Consider the following 22,490-nt stretch of genomic DNA (forward strand, 5'->3'; position numbering starts at 1 on the left):
GTTCAGTGAGAACTTCGCGGATGCGCCGGGAATGGAGCAGACCTCGGGACGCGCCCATTCACCGCCTTCTTCAAGTACATGGTATTCGTTTGCCCTTACCATTTCGTTCCGTCGCATTCACGCTAAGCCCACTCTGAATCCAAAGGGTCCGTTGTAGGCGAGAGGCCCGTTTTCACGTGCAGTAACACTTTGGGATCCTCAGCGTTGGGACCTGACGAAGCAGGTCAAGCTAGTGATCGCCCCCGAGGTCGTGATAGTCATGTTACCTTTACGTCGTAGAAACGTTGACTCCAGAACATTGCGCCCCAGGATCTATGACATGGTCTGGGAACGATTCTTTTGGACACATTCTTCTTCACGGCCCGATCACAGGCTATTGCCCAGCAGCCTTCTGTCACAAATCACGACAGAGCATCAGAGTGGAAGCTATTCCAGGTAGCAAATGACGATTTGGTCCGCTTCACCATGTTGAATGCATTGCTTCGTGACACCCAAACGACGACGTCTGATCTCCAGTTCAAAGTTTCCCCGCAGACGATATACACATCATGTCCCTGCCCTCACAATGAGAATGACGTGCGTGTCACAGCTGTGAGATGCTGAAACGCTGAACACCCGCTTTACAGCCGGCGAACCTTGTGTGCAACCTTATGCGGGTGGTACGGTAGTGACGATAGCTATAGTTTGCTTCAAACCATCGAATACTGTGCAAATCATGGAATCTCGATGTGTGAGGTCATTGTTGCCAGGATGGGCAAGTTCGGGATTGTCGCTGAGGTACTGTAGGTTCATGCGAGAAGATCTCTTCTTCACCGGCTGTCCACGAGCTGCGCGGAGACCGGCGATGGTATTGCAACGCGCAGAACCTGAGTCAGAGAACGAACGAGCCATTGCGGAAGTCTCCATTGTCTAATGTCGTAGAGGCCGAGGTATTCAGCTACCTAGGTATCTTTCCAAATTCCATGAACGATGCTGCTCGCCAGACGGAGGAGAACCCTCCGATGACATTTGTAATCCTCGACCTACTAGGCTCCGGCGTCGAGTACGATTACGTTCTACCTATCTAGGCGCTGGGGATACTTGCTATATGGCTCTGGGCTTCCGGACTGATGTCCTGTTCAACCTCTAGCTTCACGCTGTTGGGTTTACTGGAGAACTCGCTGTCGCATCCGGCTCAAGTATGGTAGACGCCAATCGCCTCGCACGTGTCCGCAGGTTACTGGACAGGTCCAGTCAGACATTTGGACTTCATCGTATGCAGTACCGTGCGCTGCGACGGTCGCAGCCATGTAAAGCGAAAGTTACCTAGGTATCAACGGCAAGTCGACGCGACGGTAGACAGCGGAGAAAATCGGTGCGGGGTTGGTCACCACAAAGCCTGAAGCGATCCCCCATACCAGCTCCACAACACTACGCGCAGCCGGCCGTTCCCGCGCACCATACAATGGCATACACGTGCCTGAATGCGAATGCGAAGCTGCGAAGCTTGTATTGTGGTTTTCGATACACTAACATGAGGGCATAGCGGCAAAACAAGGTGCAAACATGGCGATCGGCCGGGCGCTACTTGCCCTGAACTCTCAGGGCGCAGGTCCGAGCCTGTCACAACGATCACTTTACGCCACCAGACTCCACCAACAAATTTTAGGGGGGATTCAAGTCCAGGCTTGAAGCTTGTAATACCGATTCATGCGTTGTACCTGACAGCCAGTAGCTCGCGATCTGCACAGCGCGATGCTTGAACGACTCAGGAAGGCTGTTTCCGGTCGTTATGCTACTATGCCTTGGTCTGGCTCCAGCGTCCAAGTCATGGAGTGGAGTCATTGTCAGGGTCGTGTATGTATATAACGCGTTGTCGCTTTGGCGAAAGATTTGTTGTTGAGTATCGTGTCATACCACCACCATGAAGCTCTCCACCTTTGCCCTCGCCGCTCTCGCCACACACTTCGTTCAGGCTGCCCCAACTGACATCCGGGAACTCTCCAACAGGCAGACAAAACCTAAGGAGCTCAGTATGCTATACCAGCCGTATCCAGCATGATCGCTTGCTTACTGCCAACAGTTCAGCCTGAGTTCTACCCGGTTTTGCAACGGTACACTAGATATGCTGTAGCATCCCTCGCCACTTTCGTCTACGGGTTCGGAACATGCAAAAGCCCTCCCTTCGGATCAAAGTTAGTTCGAAAAGTTGTCTCCGACACCGTGAATGACACCCAAGTCGCCGTCTTCCAGGATGATGTTGCCAAGGAATTCATCGTCTCTTTCTCTGGCTCATCTTCACTCCAGGACTTTGGAACAGACTTCAACTTCTTCTTCATGCCTTTCGATTCAGCACCAGGCTGCACCGGCTGCCAAGTCCATGGAGGTGTTCTGAAAGGCTGGCGATCCGTCCAGGCTGGTGTCATCCAGGCTCTCGCCGAACTACGTGCTGAGCAGCCGTCCTACTCCACCATCATTACTGGCCACAGTTTAGGAGGCGGCCTGGCAAGCATCGCCTACACCGACCTCAAAGCCAACGGCGTACCGATCAAAATCGCATACACCATGGGCTCGCTGCGCATAGGCAACCAACAGTACGCCGACTACACTGACAAGCTGTCTGGTGCAAGCGACACTCAACTCGGCGCTCTTATCCGTATCACCCATCGCATCGACGGCGTACCCGGTTTACCGCTCAACCCCATGGGCTTTGTGCACACGCGCACCGAGATTTATGAGGATAACACTGCGCCTATTCTTGGCACTCAGAGCGCTGGAACGACATACCGCTGCTTTGGTCAGGAAGCTCCCGATTGCAACAAGGGATCTGCTACTGGCTTTATCAACCAGGATCACCTGGTGTACACTGAGATTAATATGACAGACGGGGCGCAATGTAATAATTAATGGGTTGGTAGTGGGGAGGCGTGAATAACGACATTCATGATGATGTACGCTTGTAATGTACGCTAAGACTTTTGTCTACCAAAACGTCCATATACTAACACCGAGATTTTTCATGCATTTTCGTTTTTCTGAATCCCTCATAAGTACGCGCAAACATCCAGAATTATAAGTTTCTCAGTCTGGCTCGAGTGATGATCGAGGGGTCCAGCGTCGCCATGATCGCTCGACCATCGACGCCTGCCTGAAGCGCCTCACATGCTCCGCTCAACGGGAAACCCGCTGACGAGATACCATATAACATGAAGTCTTCCTGCAGAATGTACTCCATGCTTTTGTATATGCACGTACTAAGCTCGAGGCACTCATCCCGCAAAGCTTTGGGACTGTATACTGCGTCGTCATGTACTGCATGCTTCAATGCTGGGAACCGATCAAAAAGGCCGTGAATCTCGTTGAGGCAGAGGAGCTGGAAAGCCCAGAAGTAGACGAACACGTTGGCAATACCGAGGCTTGGATACCATAGCGACTCGTAGGTGCCGCCGAGATCGCGCTCTACACTCTGCCTACAGGAAATTGGTTCCATGGTGTTCGCCAGGAAGCCACCGTGCCAGTTCTTGAGTTGTTCTATGCTCCCCATGAGCTCTGTAATGAGTTGGTTGGCTGCCCCAGCCGTACCAACAGCAGCGGCATCGGGGGAAGTAGGCAGTACAACATCGATTTTCTCCAGGAGACCCGGGATGTGTGCTGCAGCCCCCAAGAGACTCTGTAACGGGGCACCTTTGTGATGCTGGAAGGGCAGTGTAAGCCAGGATCCATCTGCGAAGAATGTCGCTTTCCGAAGTATGAAAGCTTTGAGTACCTAGCGCGTAGATATATTAGATGACAGACAATTACCGTGTGGCGCTGTACTTACTAGAAGCGGTCTGAAGCCCATAAGCATAGTATGCTCAATACCCGATGCGAAGAGCTCTGGCGGCATGAGTTGAAACATCTTATTGACACCTTCCACATGTATCAGCCAACTAGATTCTTGGGTCGGCGACAGCACCTGTCATGTTCTATTAGCCTTTGTTTGAACTAAATATATCAGAAGACTGCCAAAGGGATCAGTAGACAGTCGTCAAGAGATAGGCGAGGTTACCTCCGTCAGTGCCAAACACATAACTGCGGCTACAAGTTCGGTTCTGTAAGTGTCTCCCACAACTGCAAGACTTTCTCCTAAAAGGCGGAGACTGTCCTCATACTGCGCGACTACTGCGTTGAGACAGTTTCTACGGTCTCGATGGGCGGTAATAGCAAGTGCCAAAGCGCTCACGGCCGAGTATAGACACTGGGAAAATGGTCCAGTCATGTCGGCAGTCAGTTCTGGCAGGGCGTTGGCCCAGGAGCCACAAAACCATGAGCATTGTTCGGATGCATGAGTCGCATTACATGGTAGCTCTTGGACGGGAATGAAATTGCGCAAGATCAACGATACTTTCTCTCGTACAATGGAAGGATCTGGAGGATATGAACCATTGTAAAGTGGTAAGTCGTTGGATGTGAAGGTCGTCTGCTGGGGAAGTCTAGTCGAGTCGTCTTTAGCCTGAGTACAGCCCGATTCGGCATGGGAATGACGTTGCGCATCGATAGGGACGGAAGACTTCGCCGGCGGAACCGGTTTCGGACGCGGTCTTGGCTTTACTACCGTTTTGGTAGCATCGAAGGGTACAAATAAGGCGTCCGGGTACCCTTCGCATCTTCGCTTACTGAAAACACACTGGGTACACGCTGGACGCTTGCCATCGCACTGTTCAATAGCGAATGGAATTAGTCTGCATGCTCGGGAGATGAGCTATCATGCAAACGTACCTGAAGCTTTCGTTTGCGGCAAGTATCACAGAGGTTCTTTTTCCTGACCTTCATGGCAGAGGTGCGCGTCCGTGAGTGAACGCGATTTGCTACCGCAACCGGAAGGTATCGATTGGGTTCGGGTTTTTAGTCCCGAATTGAAAAGCCTAGGTGGGGCACTACCATAGAGACTGGTATATGATAGAGATAGCTAGGGATGCGTTGACGCATCGCTGAGGGTGGCAGCTGAGACAGCGCCCAGCAATGATGTAGGTGCTGCGTTTATCCAATGAGACGGTAACATGTGGGTCGGGGTTCGCTCCTTCATCAGGCTTAGCGCCTGCCGTTCCAACGCTACTACCCCGGGTATCGTCCGTCACGTTTCTACACTCTACCAGACCTCATCAATCTTGCAAAAATTCTCTTTTGCTGATTACGATTGCTGATCAAGCAATCATCGCACTATCCTCCGATATGCGTCTTGCTCTAGGCTGAAATTCACGATGGATCTCCTCGACGGTGCGGCTTGTTATAAAGCGAACCACTGCGTTCCATTGCATGGAAGGATAATACCCAGGTACTGATCTATCATCACTCTACTATTCGACAAAACTTCACTATCAAAATCATGCCAGCCTCCACCTTTAAGAACAAAGTCACCATCACCCACATCGGCACCGCTACCGCCATCCTCGACATCGACGGCATCACCTTCCTCACCGACCCGTTCTTCTCTCCGGCGGGCACCGAGTTCAATGGATCTGCAGCTGTTCTGAAAGTCCACGATGACCCAGCTCTGAAGCTAGACCAACTACCCCACATCGACGCCATCCTCCTAAGCCATGAGAACCACCCCGATAACCTCGATGACTTAGGACGTCGACTCGTCGACGGCCGCCACGTTGTAACCACCAACGATGGTGCGAAGAATCTCGCACCGCGGCCGAGTGTCCTCGGGTTTAGTGACTGGCAAGAAAGAGACGTGCGCATCGCAGGGACGACATTCCACATCACCGCTACGCCTTGCAAGCACTGGCCCGGGCACGAATGTGTCGGCTTCGTCCTGCATACCGAAAGCTTTGGAGTCTCAGCCGACGGCCGTCCGAACGCGATCTATTTCTCCGGCGACACAGTCTATATTGAAGAGCTTGCAAAGATTGCGGACAAGTATCACATCACTGTCGCTATCCTGAATTGCGGTAAAGCTACCTTTTATGAGTTTACCGAGGAGGGTAAGCCGGGGCAACCAGGTGATGCTTTACAGATCACCATGGATGGTCGGCAGGCGGCTCACCTCCTTAAGGATCTGAAGGCTGATGTACTGGTACCAATGCATTATGAGTCGTGGGATCATTTCAAGCAGGGTGGTGAGGGACTTGCTCAGGAGTTAAAGGAAGAGGGAGTTTTGGAGAAGGTTTGTTGGCTGAAGCCTGGTAAGGCTGTAGAGATTAACTGAGCTGGAGAAGAAGGAATCAGACTATGCTAGTGGATTCAAAGATGTATTGGTAGTGTGGGCATAATACCGTTCTACTCGTGCTGTTTCATTGGAGCGGTGTAAGATATAGTAGCTACAACCCATACATCTATAGTATATTTTCATGCATTCAAAACATTTTCCGCACATGAAACCCCGCTTCCGTCCAGATCACAAAACATGCGCATGTATCCCTCCCAGCGCATCACAGCAAATACTACAGGGTTATCAACCCCGAAGCCCTAGACAACTCGGTAGCCGCAACAAGACCGACCCAGAAGTTTCTGCATTCCTCTCACAATCTCTTCCAGCGAGCAGAACACCAATTCTGTGTATATGTAAATCCCAGTGGGTCGGCATTTGACACCCCATCAGGTCTAGCGCCATGATCATCTAGACCAGGAGCTTGCTTATACTCGGGCAGAATCATCCTTTAACGCTGATTATCAATCCGTACGAGTTCGCTGATGAGTGAACAAATCTCTCATATGGTACATGCACGTCGATTCTTGGATGTTATATATAGTTCTGAGCCCGCCATCAAGTAGTATCACGCACCCGCCGCAATAGTCGAAGATTGACAGTTTTCACTCGGCAACCTTGACGTGAGATCAAGAGATCATGTTTGGAAGTAAGACCATGGATGATCATGAGGGTAAACTCTCTCCGGAAATACCAGATCATGGCCAACCGAGACATGAGGACACCGAATCGGCAACTCTACCATCTTCAAGCACGAGCGTTGAAGAACGACCTGGAGACACAGTTGTCGCTCAAGAACCACCAGAGGGAGGATTGATAGCTTGGTTAGCAGTCCTCGCATTCTTCCTCGCTATCATGAACACATGGTAATCCCCATCTCCCCACTCACATCCACCAAACATCCACTAACTACCCTCAACCAGGGGCATGATAATCTCCTTCGGCGTCTTCCAAACCTACTACGTCACCACACTCCACCAAACCCGCTCCACCATCGCCTGGATCGGTTCCTTAGCCGTCTTCCTCCTCTTCTTCACTGGTATCATCAGCGGGCGTCTCACAGACGCCGGTTACTACCGCTCTGTTACCTTCACGGGCGCCCTCCTCGTCGTCCTCGGCACATTCATGACTTCCCTTAGCGAAACGTACTGGCAAGTTCTCCTCGCGCAAGGCGTGTGTACGGGGCTGGGGAATGGGTGTTTGCTTACGCCTATGTCGACGCTTGTTACGAGCTATTTTAAGAGGAGGCTGCCGCTTGTTACGGGAATTGCGGCGTGTGGGAGTGTAACCGGGGGGTTGGTTTATCCCAGTATGGTGAGGACGCTGTTGCCGAGTGTGGGGTTTGGGTGGACGTTGAGGGCGATTGGGTGCATCCAGTTGGGGACGTTTGCAGTTGCGTTGGTGTGTGGGAGGATGAAGAAGGTGGTGAGGAAGGCGGGGCCGCTGCTGGATGTGAGCGTGTTTAGGGAGACGGCGTTTAACTTGCTGCTTGTGGGGTCTTTTCTGGTAAGTCTCTTACGATGATTACTCTCATCCTGTTGACGAGGCATGAACACTTCGCTGACAGACCTGCAGGCCTTCCTCGGTGTATTTTTCCCATTCTTCTTCCTCAGTTCCTACGCGCGAGAGAAACGAGGAATGTCCTACACCGACTCCCTGAACCTCACCCTCGTTCTTAACGGCATCGGATTCGCAGGTCGACTGCTGCCCAGTCTGATCGCCCGATACTGCGGCACGATGAACGTCTACATCACCTTCATCTTCTGCTCTGCACTCTGCATGTATACCTGGATACCGGTACGCTCCACTCCAGGGCTCTACGTCTGGACAACTTTCTACAGTCTGTCTGTAGGCGGAGTGCAGTCACTCTCCTTGGCGATTGTTCCTATCATCATCTCAGATACGTCGAAGATGGGAGCTTCCTTCGGGATCGTGTTCGCGGCTATTGGAGTTGGCGCGTTGATAGGCTCGCCGGTTTGTGGCGCTATCATTACGTCGAGCGGTGGCTCATATACTGGTGCTCAGGCATTCTCGGGGACCGTGTTGGTTGCTGGCGGGCTCATTGTACTGGCTGCACGCGAAGCGAAAAGGCGGCAGAAACAGGAAGATGTCTGGGTGAAGATGTGAGCGCCTCAAATTGGATCTGTGAGAGGCATTTGGTTCTTTTGGTGTTCTGTTATCATGGCACAGTCTTCATCCGCATTACCGATTGCATGGCTGGTCTTCTCTTCAACTGTGCCAATGCTGTGCACAGCCCTCCTGCGAAGCATATCTGAGACTACGGAGCTTGAGAGTTTTACTTGTAGTGGTGCATCGTTGCGACAGAACCATGCCCATGGAAGATGTTCTGAGATCATGCCGTCGAGACCCTGAGTTCCACGTGCTGTAGATCCTGTGATAGCGCGTCGTTGTTTACGCGTGGTCCACGTGTCAGACGCCCCGCTTTTACCCTTTGCCCTAGCAACATCAACTGCGCCGGCCGCCTAATTTGGCAACAACACGAGGGGCACAAACACCGCGACAAGCGAGGCACTTCACGATAACACTTCCGGGCTGACCAGACGACACCGGTCCATGCATAGTAGTCAGCGGAAACACCGTGCGCCGTTCAGACCGATCGACACCCTCTCCTCCGCCCGGAAGCCCGCCGTCAAAGCCCCCGCGGCCACCGCCCACGCCTACACGTCGGACGATAGCGACTACCCTCACGAACAGTCGACCTCCCTACTTGGCGACTCGAGCAATCTCTTTGACGACATCGAGAGCCCGGCGAGCCATCCCACACAGAAGGAAGTCCTCCAGTCCCGCCTCAAGATGGTGCGTGAGCGAGAGCCTCCCATGGCTCAACCACCACGCGATGGAACAGCGGCCCCGCCAAAGCCTCTACAAGACCTACGAAACCCAGCCCCACAGTTTGGCGAGACAAGCCCGCTGAGGAACTCGCTGAAGAAGGACCGGAGCCAGCAGTTTGCACACCTCTTCAACAAACCCAAGCCAGGTCAGATGCGGCCCGAACATAGCCAGACGACGAAGCTGCCGTCTCAATACTCGGCGCCTTCTAAGCCGTCCCAGAGCACAACCTCAAGTGGTAGCAGGGATACCCTCAACCGACCTTTCAAAGTCCCCTCCGCACAGTCAGGTTCACGCTATAGCACAGCGTCTACCTCATCTACCGGTTCCGACATCTTTGAAATCGATGCCTCGCAGTTCCAGCCTCGGCCATCTCAAGGCGCCCCAGTGCCCATCCCACGGCCATACAACCCATTACCAAAGACCAGCCATCCTCCCCCGCGACCGATATACTCGTCCATGGGCCACGCTGATGGCTTCCAACCGTTGAACAAGGGCGTGCACAACCCGCTACAACAGGCGCGGCAGACAGTCATATTGGACGATGAAGACAACTTCGATCCAGACGCCGCCATTCGGGCAGAGGGTGGACGGTTCGGCGAGCCCGACCCGTACGCGTATGTCGACTCTGGTGCGGCAAGCGAGAACATCAAAGCGCTGCTTGAGGGTGCTTTCGAGGAAGACGAGAAGATCCCCAGGACGCGACTCCGTAAGAAGAAGAAGCAGCAAGAGGACGACGCTGGCAATTCCCTGGCGGACCGACTACAAGCGCTCGCCGTTAAGGATGAAGAGGCCAAGGCAGAGGCTGAACCAGAAGAGGAAGAGGAAGAAGACGATGGGACGGTCGAAGGTCTCAAGGTGAAGCTTCTTCCTCATCAAGTAGATGGTGTCGCGTGGATGATCGAGAAGGAGACAGGAAACCACAACAAGAAGGCCAAGCTGCCCAAGGGCGGCATATTGGCGGATGACATGGGCCTGGGAAAGACCGTGCAATCCCTTGCCCTCATCCTATCGAATCCTCGACCGGAGAAGGGCGTTGAGCCCGAGAACAAGAAGAATAAGATTTCCGACTCCACCGGGAAAGGCACTCTTGTCATCGCTCCTCTGGCTCTGATCAAGCAGTGGGAGGCTGAGATCAAGAGCAAGGTCACCAAGTCGCACGCCCTCAAAGTCCTCGTACACCACGGCCCCAACCGTACAGAATCCGCTGAGAAGCTGAAGCAGTATGACGTCGTCATTACCACCTTTAACAGCTTGGCTACCGACTTTGCGAAATGCGGCGATGGCCCTGACGGTTTGAAGAAGGGCTGTTTCGCAGTCTCGTGGTACCGCATCATGTTGGACGAGGCACACACCATCAAGAACCGTACTACGAAGATGGCCAAGGCTTGTTACGAGCTTCGTTCGCATTACCGATGGTGCCTTACTGGTACACCCATGCAGAACAACATCGACGAGCTACAGAGCCTGATCAAGTTCCTCCGTATCCAGCCGTACTGTGAGCTTTCTTCTTGGAAGGAATCCATCGCACAGCCAATGAAGAACGGACGCGGCAATCTCGCTATGAAGCGACTCCAGGTCTTCTTGCGTGCCTTCATGAAGCGCCGTACGAAGGACGTACTGCGAAAGGAGGGTGCGTTGAACTTTGGCGGCAAAGCCAAGGAGGGCGAGGAGCGGCCCGCCTTCCACATCGTTGCGCGAAACGTCGAAACCATCATAGGAGAATTCACGACCAAGGAGCGCATCTTCTACGACCGGTTACGAGACCGCACACAAGCCCGTCTTGATGAGATGATGGGCGGTGAGAAGCAAGATTACATTGGAGCGTTGGTGTTGCTCCTCCGTCTGCGCCAGGCTTGCAATCACCCAAACCTTACGAAGAGCAACGTCAAGGATGACAAGGATGCTTTGACAACTGGTTCGAAGTCAAATGCTGCAGCTGGCCTTCAAACTCCTCGGAAGGCAGCCAAGGACGATGCCGACGACCTTGCGGATCTCCTAGGCGGCCTTAGTGTCGCGACTAAGCGGTGTGACATCTGCCAGAACACACTTAATAGTGATAATACAGCTGCTGGCGGAGTACGTTGTACAGAGTGCGAGGAAGATCTTAACGGGTCTGTCAAGAAGAAGTAAGTCAATGTCAAGCGAAGTTCCATGGAATATACTAATAATCGACAGGCACAAGTCGAAGAAACACCGCAAACACAAGCACAAGGATGGCAAGAGCAAGAAGCACCGGCAACCGAAGCCGGTCGTAGACTCAGACGACGAGGAAGACGCTCCGCAATCAAACGCTGCAAAGCACTCTCGCAACCGTCGCGTCGTTGTCGATAGCGATGACGAGGAGGAGGAGGAGGAGGGCGAGTGGCTCGTCCCCGAAGATCAGCAACACGCCGAAGACTTGGGCAAGGCTGGTGGTACCGACGATGAGAACGCAGAAGGTGGTGGCGACACTCTTGCTACTGTGGACTCCGACGCATCCGAGACCGAGGATGAGAGCCGGAGTAACCTCGACTCATTCGTCGTTCATGATACCGATAGCGAGGACGGCGCGCCTGTCGCTCGTAAGAAGCTGGCTAAGAAGCCACAAAAGGTCATCAGCCTTGACTCCGACGACGAGGAGGCTGACAGCGAGAGCGAGAGTGGCAGCGGCAGTGAAAGTGGTTCAGACGACCCTGCAACCGACTCAGAAGGAGAGGATTCAGACTCCGAAGCATCAGAATCCGAGACCTCAGAGGCTTCATACAACGCTTCGGATCTAGTTCCATCAACCAAAATCCGACAACTGCTTGCTATCCTCGAGAAAGAAACAGGCGAGCACAAGGTCATCGTCTTCTCGCAATTCACGTCTATGCTGGATCTCATCGAGCCCTTCCTCAATCGCGCGGGCTACAACTTCACCCGCTACGACGGCAGCATGCGCAACGACCTCCGCGAAGCAAGTCTACAGAAGCTGCGCGAAGACAAGCGCACCCGCGTCCTGCTCTGTAGTTTGAAGTGCGGTAGTCTCGGTCTCAACCTCACAGCTGCAAGCCGTGTGGTCATCATGGAGCCCTTCTGGAACCCCGTACGTACTTTTCCACGCACCTCGTTCCTTTCAAGCCACTTGCTAATACAATGATTCAATAGTTCGTAGAAGAGCAAGCCATAGACCGCGTCCACCGCCTCAACCAAACCGTCGACGTCACCGTCTACCGCCTCTCCATCCACAACTCCGTCGAAGAACGCATTCTCGAGTTACAAGAAGCGAAGCGTAAACTCGCCAACGCTGCTATTGAGGGTGGCAAGGCGATTAAGAATTTGACGATGAAGGATATGATGGCGTTGTTTAGTAGGGAGAGTGAGTATGATAGGAAGCATGATGATGATGCGGAGGAGATGGAGTTGTATGGGAGGAGGAAGGTGTTGGATGGTGAGGGGGATGGGGAGAGGGGAGAGGATATTGGGGAGGCGAGGAAGAGTAGGAAGGCGGGGAGTTTGGGGTTTAAGGCTGCTAAGAGGACGGAGAGGAGGGATGAGGGGGGCGCTTATGGACGACGTTGAGGGGGTGGGAAGGGGTGGTGATGATATGGTGTTCACGGTACGGTATGATATTAGGAGTCGTCCTTGGACTTTGTTCTCGGTGGTTTAGACGGATGACTTTGAGCATTGCGAGATAAAGTATACCGCCATGATTAACTTTCTGGAATGCTTCAAGTTCCGATCAGTTTTGGACAACCCCCAGTCCTTCTCCGCGATTTTTCACTCCAAATTCCACCATTATTGGTGGGGAACACCTGGTGACCACACAGGCGTGAAATACATCATCCAGTGAAGCTGCAATGTGGAGTTTGGAAGTGCCTGGTCGGCTTTTCGAGGCTTTCCGACAGAAATTGCATATGTCTCGGCACATTGATCTTATGATAGACCAGGCGATAGCGCAGTCATGTAGATAGTATTGAGTCGTTTGCCAAGCTCAACCTCCTTTCCTCAAATGATGATGACGTCCTGTTCTGGCATCTTGCTGAGAAAGTCTTGCTCCGTGTCGAATTCCAATAGTGCAACTCCTATCCGCACGTACCGCGAGCAAGGGAGGCGTTTCAGTAGAAGCCCTTGCACGTTATAGCCAGTGATCGTGGTTTCATCTTCCGAAAGCACTATTTGACTACGCATGACTGCGAAGGGCGCCCTCTGGGTGTCTTCATATTCGCGATAATCAAAGAATAGAACCAAGCTCTCCGGATTTATCGATGACCATTTTGCAATCGTGTGAGAATTATCCAAGACACCAGGCAGTGATATTGTTACTTCTGTAATGCGATAATCCCATCCGGTGCTTTCCTGTCTGCCAATCTCGATGATCCAGTCCAGGGTCCCCAAGCGTGATCGTACTCCAATCGATGCGGCCGTCACTTGACCAAACATGTCTCGCGGGTTGGCCAGAGCTATTTCATGCCCGATTATACTGGCTCCTACATGGTTCGGGTGCTCAGGGACGTATTGTGGGGATTCAACCGTGCATGTTGCCGATGCCCAGCTCCAAGATGGTGCCACATATGTCGGTGAGCGAAGCCCTGGTGGCGATGTAACTACCCATAAGAGACTCGATGGCAGTGTAGAGCTCCATAATCCCGCCAGATACTCGCACTGTGTCCTCTTGTGAATCTCAGATGCGATTCCCGATAGTGCGATGAGCTTATCCGTTTCAAATGTAAGAGCGCACATGGTATATCTGTGCACGAGCCGCCACCAATCGGCGCTAATATCTGCTTGGTCCTGAGACTGGCTCCCGTGACACAGCCGTTTTATATGACCATAGTTGTTGGGAGACTCTTGGTCTGGTAATCCATCATTCGGGAAAACTTCGGAAGCCTGGAGTTGTCGGCACTCCCACAGGGCCAATTTGCTAGACATGTGAAGGATACGAGGCGATAAGATTCGTTCTTGTAGTACCCAAGCTCTTCGATTCACTGGTGAGACCTCCACCTGGTGCCACCATGTTTCAGCTTCAGTTATTGCGAATAAAACTTCCTCACCATTTTCGTCAGACTGCATGCTAAAGTAGTCCACAAGGCTCTCGCCGTCCCGCTTAACAAAAAGACCTGCATTGCCGTCCCGTCCCGCGTTTGCAGAAATATTTAGCCAGCTATTCGCGTAGATTTTTCCCATCGATGCTGATTCTCGCTTCCAATCTTCAGTATCGTCTTGAACGATGCAAAGACAGTCGATCCAAATAAGACATACCCCCAGTCGCCGCATCACAGTGACCATGTCGCGAAAAGTTGGTTTCAGTTTGGATACAGAAACGCCGTCGTGAAGGGACTTGAGGGACTCGGTGGTCAGTTTGAGCTTTTGAGTGCCACTAGGGCCCCAGCAATGGCTCAGAGTACAATAGCGACCCCAGTCCAGTTGTGAACGGTCTCGCAGATGAAGTCTGAGATCACCGTGTATCTCGTTGATCTCCAGCAAACGCGATGGCATCCAAGTTCCTTCTCGCCCCTGGTTGCAAAGATCGTGATCCGTTGTGCACCGTTCGAGCCAGTTCACGATCTGGGATGTCGTCTCTACTGAACCCGTGTCATTCGAAAAGGCTGTTGAACATGGCGTCGAGCTGACAACGGGTGTAGCATCATAGATGTGGACGCAATAAGAAGTAGCGTCCGAGCTATATTGCAAACTATTGGAGGGGTCACAACGGTCGAGCCATACCCAGAATTCCGTGGAAGTTCTTCGATCACCATATGGATGATACCCCCAGGTGGTGAGTGGACGGGGAGAATACGGAACGATTTTTGGATCGCTTTTGGTGATGGATTCAATAATCTCAGAGCAGATGAAGCAGTCATCAGCCCCAGAACGCGCAAGGCTTGTATACGAAGGGTGATGAGTAAATCTCTTCTCGGACGAATCGAGCATCCTACCGAAAGTATCCTTACAAACATCGCAGATCATAGTGGAGAGAATTGCGATGGAAATGTCTGTCGCAGATTTGCTTGGCTTTTTTGCGTGGGAGCCAATGGTCGAAGGAAGTAATGTAGTCGCTTGATCAGTGTGAGGAGAGATGTAGTGTATCCTGATTTGTGCAACTTGGAAGTGCCCATTCAACCAAGATGTTGCGCCATGCAAACCTGTTCTTTTGATTCCTAGACCCGGGGATGACAAGTGGACAGAATATTACGCAATGATTGTGAACGGTGAAGGGTGCGGGGAAAGGTGTGAAGCTAACCCGATTGCGGACGCAACGCTCGTCACAACCATGCACAGTAATCTTGTGTATCTCAAGACGTCTATCACATTCGTCTGTGGAACATATGATACCAGGTGGGTCTCGAAACATGCAGCTGCCTACGTGGTTGCGCTGGATCCGGTTGCATAGAGGGTGGAAGATGGTGAGACATCCCGGGCCACATATCTAGCTTTAGTCGCCAGCAATCTGTTCGAGCATCGCCCCAAAGAGCTCGAACGCACCAAGAAGTCTTTCGAGCGACGATACATCCTTGAAGCGAGTCAAACTGATGATCCCAATGTCACCAAGAGGAGTGAAACGCTTCTAGAAGAGGTCAAGAACCTGGAACCAAAGCTCAACGAAGAGGACAACGAATGGTTATCAGAGGCTATCGAGCGATGCACGGAACAAGCCCACGATGACAATGCAATCTCTCAAATGAAGTTATTGAGGCTGGAGAAGAGTCTGCGCGATAAACTGAGCAGATTTCGCAACCGCATGGAGGTATCTTGCCTACATGCACAGCTCATCAAGGAAGCTACAAACGCGGCTAAGGTCGGAACAGCGATTACAGAGCTTGAAGCTGTAGCACTAGACGATGACGACTTCGAAACAGTCGACAACGAACGTAAAGAGGCTCTCGAAAGGTTTCAGGAAGCTTGCTCTCATCTAACAAATGTAGACAGCCACTCAATCGAAACCTATCTCTTGAGCTTGTTCACGTCCGGAGAGGAACATCTAAAATCCATCCGAGACGGGATGCAAGAATACGGAGATGATCTGGTCGCCGGTGAAATGGAGGTAGATAAGAAACGCTTGACGTGGATAATGGCGGACTTGATGAAGTCGGAACGAATCAGCCACGAGCGTAAGGCCACCCTCGCGAACTACCTGCAACCGCCGGGAGCACTACGAGAGCTTTTCGCAACCTTGAAGATGATGAGCCATCGCGACTAGAACTACATAAACGCGGAGGCGGGCTCGCCAGTCGATGTACGTAAAGCGAACAGCGGCCAGTATTACGTTCACGTTGAGGTAGGCATTATCGACATGTTGTTCCTGCATTGTTGTGCAATTGGGTGGGCCATGAACTTGAACGATTGCCTCAAGAGTTTCGTTTATAGGTCCGATCTGTTCCGCTGCGCTCCACTGACAGAGTCGGATCTCGACAAACGTGCGTTCTTCTTCGACACACCTCGTCCTGCAACCATGAGTACTGCATGCGGCACTTTTCCGTCGCCTCCACCGCCACCCTTACCATGCAATTTTCAATCGATGCCCCCTCCCCCTCTACCTCTGCTCGGATCGAAGAAGTACGGTCGGAGCAAGAAGAAGAACCAGAGCATGTATGCGAGAAGCCTTATTCCGCCGCCACCACCGCTAAGCGCGCTCCTGAACTTGGAAAACCTACGGGAAGACGATTATAAAAGGTGCTTCTTCATGTCGCGTCTCCCCGAGGAAGACGGCGAAGTACCCCAGATTATCTCGTCTGAAGAGGTGCAGGCAAGACTGATCACGACGCTCGCTGTGGAATACAAGCTTAGAAACGCTTTCGATGGCAAAGCGTACGCTATGACTTTAGAGTTCGACTCACTTGGGTCCACAGTTCCCCATTCAACCGTCGTCACGGTTTTGGAGTTCCTCGGTGTTCCGGAAGACTTCCTCTCATTCTTCTCTCGCGCTCTTGAGCCCACGCTGAGCATCAAAGCTTCAGCGAACGAATCCAATACGCTCCTAATACCTAAGAGCGGAGTTCCAGTTGGTTACGGGCTAGAAGTGTTGTTCAGCGAAGCTGTATTGTTTTTCCTCGATCGTGCTACGCGCAAAGCGACAGAATCGTACATGTACCGTCTGTATGACCGCTGCTACTTTGTCGGTACCGAACTACAGACTAAGGGCTTCGAGAAAGAAGCTGCCCGTTTCTCCGATACTATGGGGTTGAAGCTGCGCCATACCCTGCCCACTGGCGGGCTATCCATCGGACTCTTGACCATGGGTTCGTCGGGGCCGTTCTCCTACGATAGAACCGAAGAACTACGCGTTGATGATGTTAAAGTCGCCTTGTACGCAACTCACGTAGGAGCTAGGCTCAAAGCATGCTCAAGTGTACTCGGTTGGGTTCGCGAATGGAACGATACTGTCGGTATCTATGTGGTACATCTCTTCGGGCCTCTTGCTAACGTGTTTGACGAAACACATCGCGAAGCAGTCAAGGCCGCGTACAAGCGTATCCGTTCCATTGTACTTGGAGGTGACGATCTGACCACATACGTTACGAAGATGCTCACCCCACATCTGACGTGTGGTCTAGAGCGTATCTCTCTCGACCTCGAGCCCATCATCTATCTACCGCAAGCCTACGGCGGCCTCGGTATAAAGACTCCGTTCGTTACCCTATCGTTCGCCTCTCAGATCCGCGAATCAGCATCGAAAAAGATCGAACAGTATCTCAACGAAGAAGCAACCTACTACACCTCTGCGGCAGACCGCTACAATAATCCATCGGGATATCCGCGCCAGCAAAGACTCGAAACGATATTCAACAACGACGTAGCCAGGATGCTCTCAGCACTCGGTTCAGAAGTTAACTTTGGCCTCGATCCCGCAACCCTTCACTTCATGACCAAAGCAGATATGACACAACATCGCGAACGCGCAGTATACCCCGTCGTTGCTTATGAGCTCTGGAACCAGAAAACGACTATAGCGCCACCCGATCTTGTCAGCCTCTATCGTGATCTACTGGACGAACCAATCGACCGTCCTGAGGAAAGGCAAAAGACCAAGCGATATGTGCAACGTCTTTTCCAACCAAAGCATCTGAGGTCATGTTTCAGATTGAATCAGGAGGAGAAATGGATGTTGGAGCTCTACAGCGATGAGTGTTTCGAACGGTACGGCGGCCTCGAAATCTGGTGGTCCGAGGGTATGCCCGTAGAAGTATTTTGGAGTTGAGATCTCTATCATTCGAGAGTCTCTCCTTGCTTGATACCCGTACGAGGATACAACAGCTGTATAGGGTACGATCCGGATGAAGAAAATGACTTTAGTCCCGAAGTTTAGCTCAAGTTTCCAGATGAAGCGGGACCGAGATAAGTTCTGGCTAGACAAAATGCATGTGGGACATGTAATGACTTCGTGCTTCCGCCTCTACAGGTGGGTCATGCCTAGTTCAGATGGTCGGATGCGACGCGCGCTTCCTTCCATTCGATACCCTCTACTTACAGCGGCCGTTTTCGGAGCTGTGTCATCAGTCTGTCGGGTTTCTTTCGGCTGTCCTACAATGCTCACGATAGATATGAACCAATGAAGCATTCACGACGCTTCTCTATCAGTGCAGCACGAAGATGCCGACCCCAGGGGTCGCGACCGTGAAGGAGCGGCAATCCAACCCCACAAGTGACAAGAGGTGATGTTCTGTGACGAGCAAAGGATGCGCGCGACGATGAGGGCGGGAGAGATAGTATTGATGCTGTCAGAAGTATGGATGACGGCGACGCTGTGTGCAAGATCGCGCAGCCTTCGGGATCCAGGAAGCAAACGTTTCCGATCGGAGCACGTGACACACGGCGAAATTCTACTCAAGGCTTTATGTTCATGCCAGCGCACCTATGAAACGAAACAACTTTTCCGAAAAGTATTTGATGAGCGGGATAACTCATATAGAACAGCGCATCATATTGGTGGATTCATGCGGCGCTGGAGCATGGGACACGTAGTTCTCCCCGCACGTTCCGTGCATTCATGTTGCACCACCGGCTAAGAAGGCCAAGCCTTGCTAAGCCTCGCGAAGGATCATCAAGCCTTATCTATCTACAACACAAGCGCTACGCCACCTTTCCTAGAACGTTTAGAGAGCGCGACTAGTAACACCTGTCATTTCTTCACATCTAACTAGGCGTCTTCCACCCATGCGCCGTGAGTACCTGCAACTGCGACGCGTCGACGGAAGAACCTCGTGTTGCAAAGAAGGCCGAATATGAGACATCATTTCCTAGTCCGTGCCATCTCGGGCCTACTCTAGATTGTTCTCTCGCAGTGCATTATACGAACGCGAGCATGTTGCGAACGCGAGATTCATGGACCACTGTGGGGGGTGGTATATACATATCCCATCCGTCGCCCCAAATGGGTCACTATCAACCCTTGGCTTCCATTCTTTAAGCACTGGTCTGTTGCTTTAGTTCTCTTGATTGACTTCATTTCACCCCACACTTTACTCGCCGTATCCATTCTCGCCAAGACGAAACCGACAAGATGTTGTCCAAGCTGGCTTTTTTTCTCGCTTCTTCCAATGTCGCTTTCTCTGCACCGGGACTCGACCCCCGTCAGGCCGTAACTGTTGCTGTGGATTCCAGCAAGACTTTCCAAACGATTGACGGCTTCGGTATCTCCGAATTCTACGGCCGTGCTGGAAACATCAAATCGCTGGCAGCTGCTGCTCAGAAACAGACGCTCGACCTTCTGTTCGATCCTACCACTGGCGCTGGCTTCAACATCTTGCGCAACGGCATCGGATCTGGCCCGTCCAGCGGCTTCTCCATCGAGCCCAACAGCCCTGGATCACCCACCGGGACACCAAAGTACCAGTGGGATGGCTCCGACAACAACCAGGTTTGGTTGACAAAGCAAGCGCAGGCCCGCGGCCTCAAGACCATCTATGCCGATGCTTGGTCTGCTCCTGGGTTCATGAAGACGAACGGTAAAGACTCAAACGTGAGTATAACCACCCAAACAGGGATTGGAAGCAATAGCTAACTTGCTCTAGGGAGGAAGTCTTTGCGGTGTCGATGGCACGTCCTGCGGAAACTGGACCCAAGCTTACGCCAACTACCTCACACAATACGTCAAGTACTACAAGCAGGAAGGTATTGAAGTGACCCACCTCGGCTTCTTGAACGAGCCTGACTACACGTAAGTCTTTCACATGTCTTTGTGCAGATGATCTGTTACTGACGGATTATAGCACCGCCTACTCTTCCATGCGATCAACGGGTCAGCAGGCCGCAGATTTCATCAAGGTTCTCGCTCCAACTGTCAAGGCTTCTGGTCTGAAGGTGAAGCTCACCTGCTGCGATGCGACCGGTTACAACGCTCAGAAGGCCATGCTTCCAGGACTCGCTGCAGTCGATTCCCTGTACGACGTCGTCACCACCCACGGTTACAGCTCCGACCCAACAGCCCCCTTCGCTACTTCCAAGCATATGTGGATGACTGAGACTGCCGATCTCAGCGGCAAGTGGACAGCCAGCTACTACACCAACGGCGGAGCGGGCGAAGGTCAAACCTGGGCCAACAAGATCTACACTGCGCTCGTTGACGCCAACTTCTCTGCATACCTCTACTGGGAAGGCGCCGAGGACGCTGGAACCAACCCTACCAACTCCGTCCTCATTGACATCCACGGTGGAGTAGTTGCCCCTTCCAAGCGCTTCTGGGCTATGGCACAGTGGAGCCGCTTCGTTAGGCCTGGTGCGGTTCGCATCAGCGCAGGTGGCAGGACCAGCACGCTCAAGACATCTGCTTTCAAGAACACTGATGGCTCTGTCGCTGTACAGGTCTTGAACACTGGCGCCTCAGCAGCGACTGTCAGCATTACTGGTGTCTCGGGCAAGGCATCTGCGTTCATCACCAACCAGAACCACGGGCTTGACGCGATGACCGGAAACAGCGTGCCCGCGCATTCCATGGTTACTTTCCTTTACAAGTAGATGTTGCCTCCGCGACAGCGTACACTTGTCAACTTCCGCCAGTGTGGAGTTGGATTTACTTTTGTAATACTTCATTCTTCTCTTTCAAATTGTAGATATTTCAGCTCATTTCAAGCTTTTACAAATCCATCTGCGCCATTCTTGCGGCTAGTCCAGTGCTGGTAATGTTTTGTGGTGACTAAAAATCTCCCTCATCACCCATATCAGTGGCTGACCACGAACGACCTTGTCACCCGAATGCCACCGCTTGTTTCTTGACCAACTAGCTCTTCTTCACTTCCTCCGACATCGCCAGGACCTACAATGTCGATGCTCATGGTCTTCAATGGTAGCCCGTACTCGTCATCTGTGTTTCCTTTCGTTCCTGCTCTCCGGTTCGCTGTAGTCTTGATATACCCGCGACTGTCGTATGCGTGTACCGGTGTGGTGCTATAGACCGCTTTGGCTTTTCGGTATAGGCCTGGCCCGCAGCCTACTATGATAGCGACGGAAGACTCGATGATGCTCCACAGAGCAAGCCATGTCAGTGAAGGCGTTGTGTTGCCTGCACTAGTTGTTGCGCCGACTTGTACTACGCGAATGATGCTTGCGATGATGACGAGGATGCCTAAACCGAATAGGCCTACTATCTGAATCTTGCGGACCAGAGGTATCCGAAGGTGTCGAATAAGACCGATCGGAAGTGACATGACTGTTGGATGCATCAGTGCGTCGATCTACATCAGACGATTGTGAGACGAATTACTCATAAGATCTGTTGTCAGGTCCACTGCAAATCCTTCCCAGAAGCTAATCGAGCTTTTTCGGACATTGTCAGCACCACAACCATTGGCGACGAACCAAGAAGCTGGCGAATGTCCACAAGCAGTGATGTGTAGAAGGATGGAGAGTAGAAGTGTCTGGTCATAGTATGAGTATAGTTTACTGATGTGTCAGCGTAATGATCGTAGGCTGCTTACAAGCACGCAATAGCCAAGTACCACCCACCAAAGCGTCAGGTAGAGCCTCACACCGGCCATTATTCTCTTGTAGAAGGCCAATAAAGAGAATTTGATGCTCCATAAAGTAAGCCAAAGTCCTGGACTCGTGAAGAAGAACGTCTTTTGCGCGTCCAGGCCATCTCGGAGAATACTTGGGTAAGGCGCAAGACGTCCTTCTTGGACGGCTAGAAGTCGAAATAAAAGGCTTGTCTTGTTGACGTAGACACCGGTTACCACCATGAATAACAAGTAGCCCAACAACAGCCATAGCTCATCCCATTGAATGAGTTTCTTCTGATCGCTTCGCAAGATAGCGCGAGCGAGAACCACGGCAGTTGTCACAACCATGAGTCCTATCGCGGTACCGCGAAGAGTACCCTCGGTGAGCCCTTCCGAAGACATAATGAGTGATAGACAAGAATTCGATCAGTAGATGATGTGTTGAGCATAGAAGATCAGGAGTGATGACACATTTGGTGATACGAAGAGATATCCTTAGGTGTCATTCTTTCGGGGTACTTACTGGGAGATGATATCTACCCCACACTCCCATCAATAGTCCCTGTTTTCCA

At 52.1% G+C, this 22,490-nt stretch overlaps 8 protein-coding genes across 8 annotated transcripts; 5 read left to right on the forward strand and 3 right to left on the reverse strand.

Moving 5' to 3' along the window:
• The first annotated feature begins 1,408 nt into the window (after positions 1-1,408).
• BKA58DRAFT_414 (Alpha/Beta hydrolase protein) lies at positions 1,409-2,968 on the forward strand. Its single transcript, XM_046172456.1, has 2 exons — positions 1,409-2,012; positions 2,063-2,968. Exons 1-2 carry the CDS (start codon positions 1,904-1,906, stop codon positions 2,884-2,886), a joined length of 933 nt encoding a protein of 310 aa, XP_046030179.1. The 5' UTR covers positions 1,409-1,903; the 3' UTR covers positions 2,887-2,968.
• Positions 2,969-3,049: 81 nt separating this feature from the next.
• On the reverse strand, positions 3,050-4,363 carry BKA58DRAFT_305857 (uncharacterized protein; the record flags this gene model as incomplete). The annotated part of the gene is made up of 3 exons (XM_046167079.1): positions 3,050-3,745; positions 3,800-3,934; positions 4,028-4,363. Coding segments are annotated over 3 exons (1,167 nt in total), but the record flags the coding sequence as incomplete, so codon positions are not given.
• Positions 4,364-5,075: 712 nt separating this feature from the next.
• On the forward strand, positions 5,076-8,299 carry BKA58DRAFT_425268 (major facilitator superfamily domain-containing protein; the record flags this gene model as incomplete). Its single annotated transcript, XM_046172920.1, has 4 exons — positions 5,076-6,130; positions 6,980-7,038; positions 7,096-7,678; positions 7,748-8,299. The coding sequence occupies exons 1-4, from the start codon at positions 5,345-5,347 to the stop codon at positions 8,297-8,299; spliced, it is 1,980 nt and encodes a 659-aa protein (XP_046030181.1). The 5' UTR covers positions 5,076-5,344.
• A 379-nt stretch (positions 8,300-8,678) lies between these two features.
• On the forward strand, positions 8,679-12,565 carry BKA58DRAFT_349325 (SNF2 family N-terminal domain-containing protein; the record flags this gene model as incomplete). The annotated part of the gene is made up of 3 exons (XM_046168488.1): positions 8,679-11,151; positions 11,201-12,089; positions 12,152-12,565. The coding sequence occupies exons 1-3, from the start codon at positions 8,747-8,749 to the stop codon at positions 12,563-12,565; spliced, it is 3,708 nt and encodes a 1,235-aa protein (XP_046030182.1). The 5' UTR covers positions 8,679-8,746.
• Positions 12,549-14,953, reverse strand: BKA58DRAFT_415535 (heterokaryon incompatibility protein-domain-containing protein; the record flags this gene model as incomplete). The annotated part of the gene is made up of 1 exon (XM_046172561.1): positions 12,549-14,953. One exon carries the CDS (start codon positions 14,951-14,953, stop codon positions 12,992-12,994), a length of 1,962 nt encoding a protein of 653 aa, XP_046030183.1. The 3' UTR covers positions 12,549-12,991.
• A 229-nt stretch (positions 14,954-15,182) lies between these two features.
• On the forward strand, positions 15,183-18,182 carry BKA58DRAFT_425270 (uncharacterized protein; the record flags this gene model as incomplete). The annotated part of the gene is made up of 3 exons (XM_046172922.1): positions 15,183-15,214; positions 15,431-16,028; positions 16,185-18,182. 3 exons carry the CDS (start codon positions 15,183-15,185, stop codon positions 18,180-18,182), a joined length of 2,628 nt encoding a protein of 875 aa, XP_046030184.1.
• Positions 18,183-19,024: 842 nt separating this feature from the next.
• On the forward strand, positions 19,025-21,163 carry BKA58DRAFT_371335 (glycoside hydrolase superfamily). Its single transcript, XM_046169011.1, has 3 exons — positions 19,025-19,943; positions 19,996-20,141; positions 20,194-21,163. The coding sequence occupies exons 1-3, from the start codon at positions 19,485-19,487 to the stop codon at positions 20,936-20,938; spliced, it is 1,350 nt and encodes a 449-aa protein (XP_046030185.1). The 5' UTR covers positions 19,025-19,484; the 3' UTR covers positions 20,939-21,163.
• Positions 21,142-22,320, reverse strand: BKA58DRAFT_445400 (uncharacterized protein; the record flags this gene model as incomplete). Its single annotated transcript, XM_046174137.1, has 3 exons — positions 21,142-21,629; positions 21,684-21,837; positions 21,898-22,320. The coding sequence occupies 3 exons, from the start codon at positions 22,318-22,320 to the stop codon at positions 21,142-21,144; spliced, it is 1,065 nt and encodes a 354-aa protein (XP_046030186.1).
• Positions 22,321-22,490: the final 170 nt, after the last annotated feature.

This window comes from Alternaria rosae, assembly GCF_020736505.1.
Source record: "Alternaria rosae strain MPI-PUGE-AT-0040 chromosome Unknown BKA58scaffold_1, whole genome shotgun sequence".
NCBI lineage: Eukaryota > Fungi > Ascomycota > Dothideomycetes > Pleosporales > Pleosporaceae > Alternaria > Alternaria rosae.

Bases quoted from the DNA above. Each gene is read 5' to 3' on its own strand.
- BKA58DRAFT_414 (XM_046172456.1), top strand. From the start codon at position 1,904: ATGAAGCTCTCCACCTTTGCCCTCGCCGCTCTCGCCACACACTTCGTT. The intron at 2,013-2,062 runs GTATGCTATACC...TACTGCCAACAG, and splicing joins GACAAAACCTAAGGAGCTCA to TTCAGCCTGAGTTCTACCCG.
- BKA58DRAFT_371335 (XM_046169011.1), top strand. From the start codon at position 19,485: ATGTTGTCCAAGCTGGCTTTTTTTCTCGCTTCTTCCAATGTCGCTTTC. The intron at 19,944-19,995 runs GTGAGTATAACC...AACTTGCTCTAG, and splicing joins CGAACGGTAAAGACTCAAAC to GGAGGAAGTCTTTGCGGTGT. The intron at 20,142-20,193 runs GTAAGTCTTTCA...GACGGATTATAG, and splicing joins TTGAACGAGCCTGACTACAC to CACCGCCTACTCTTCCATGC.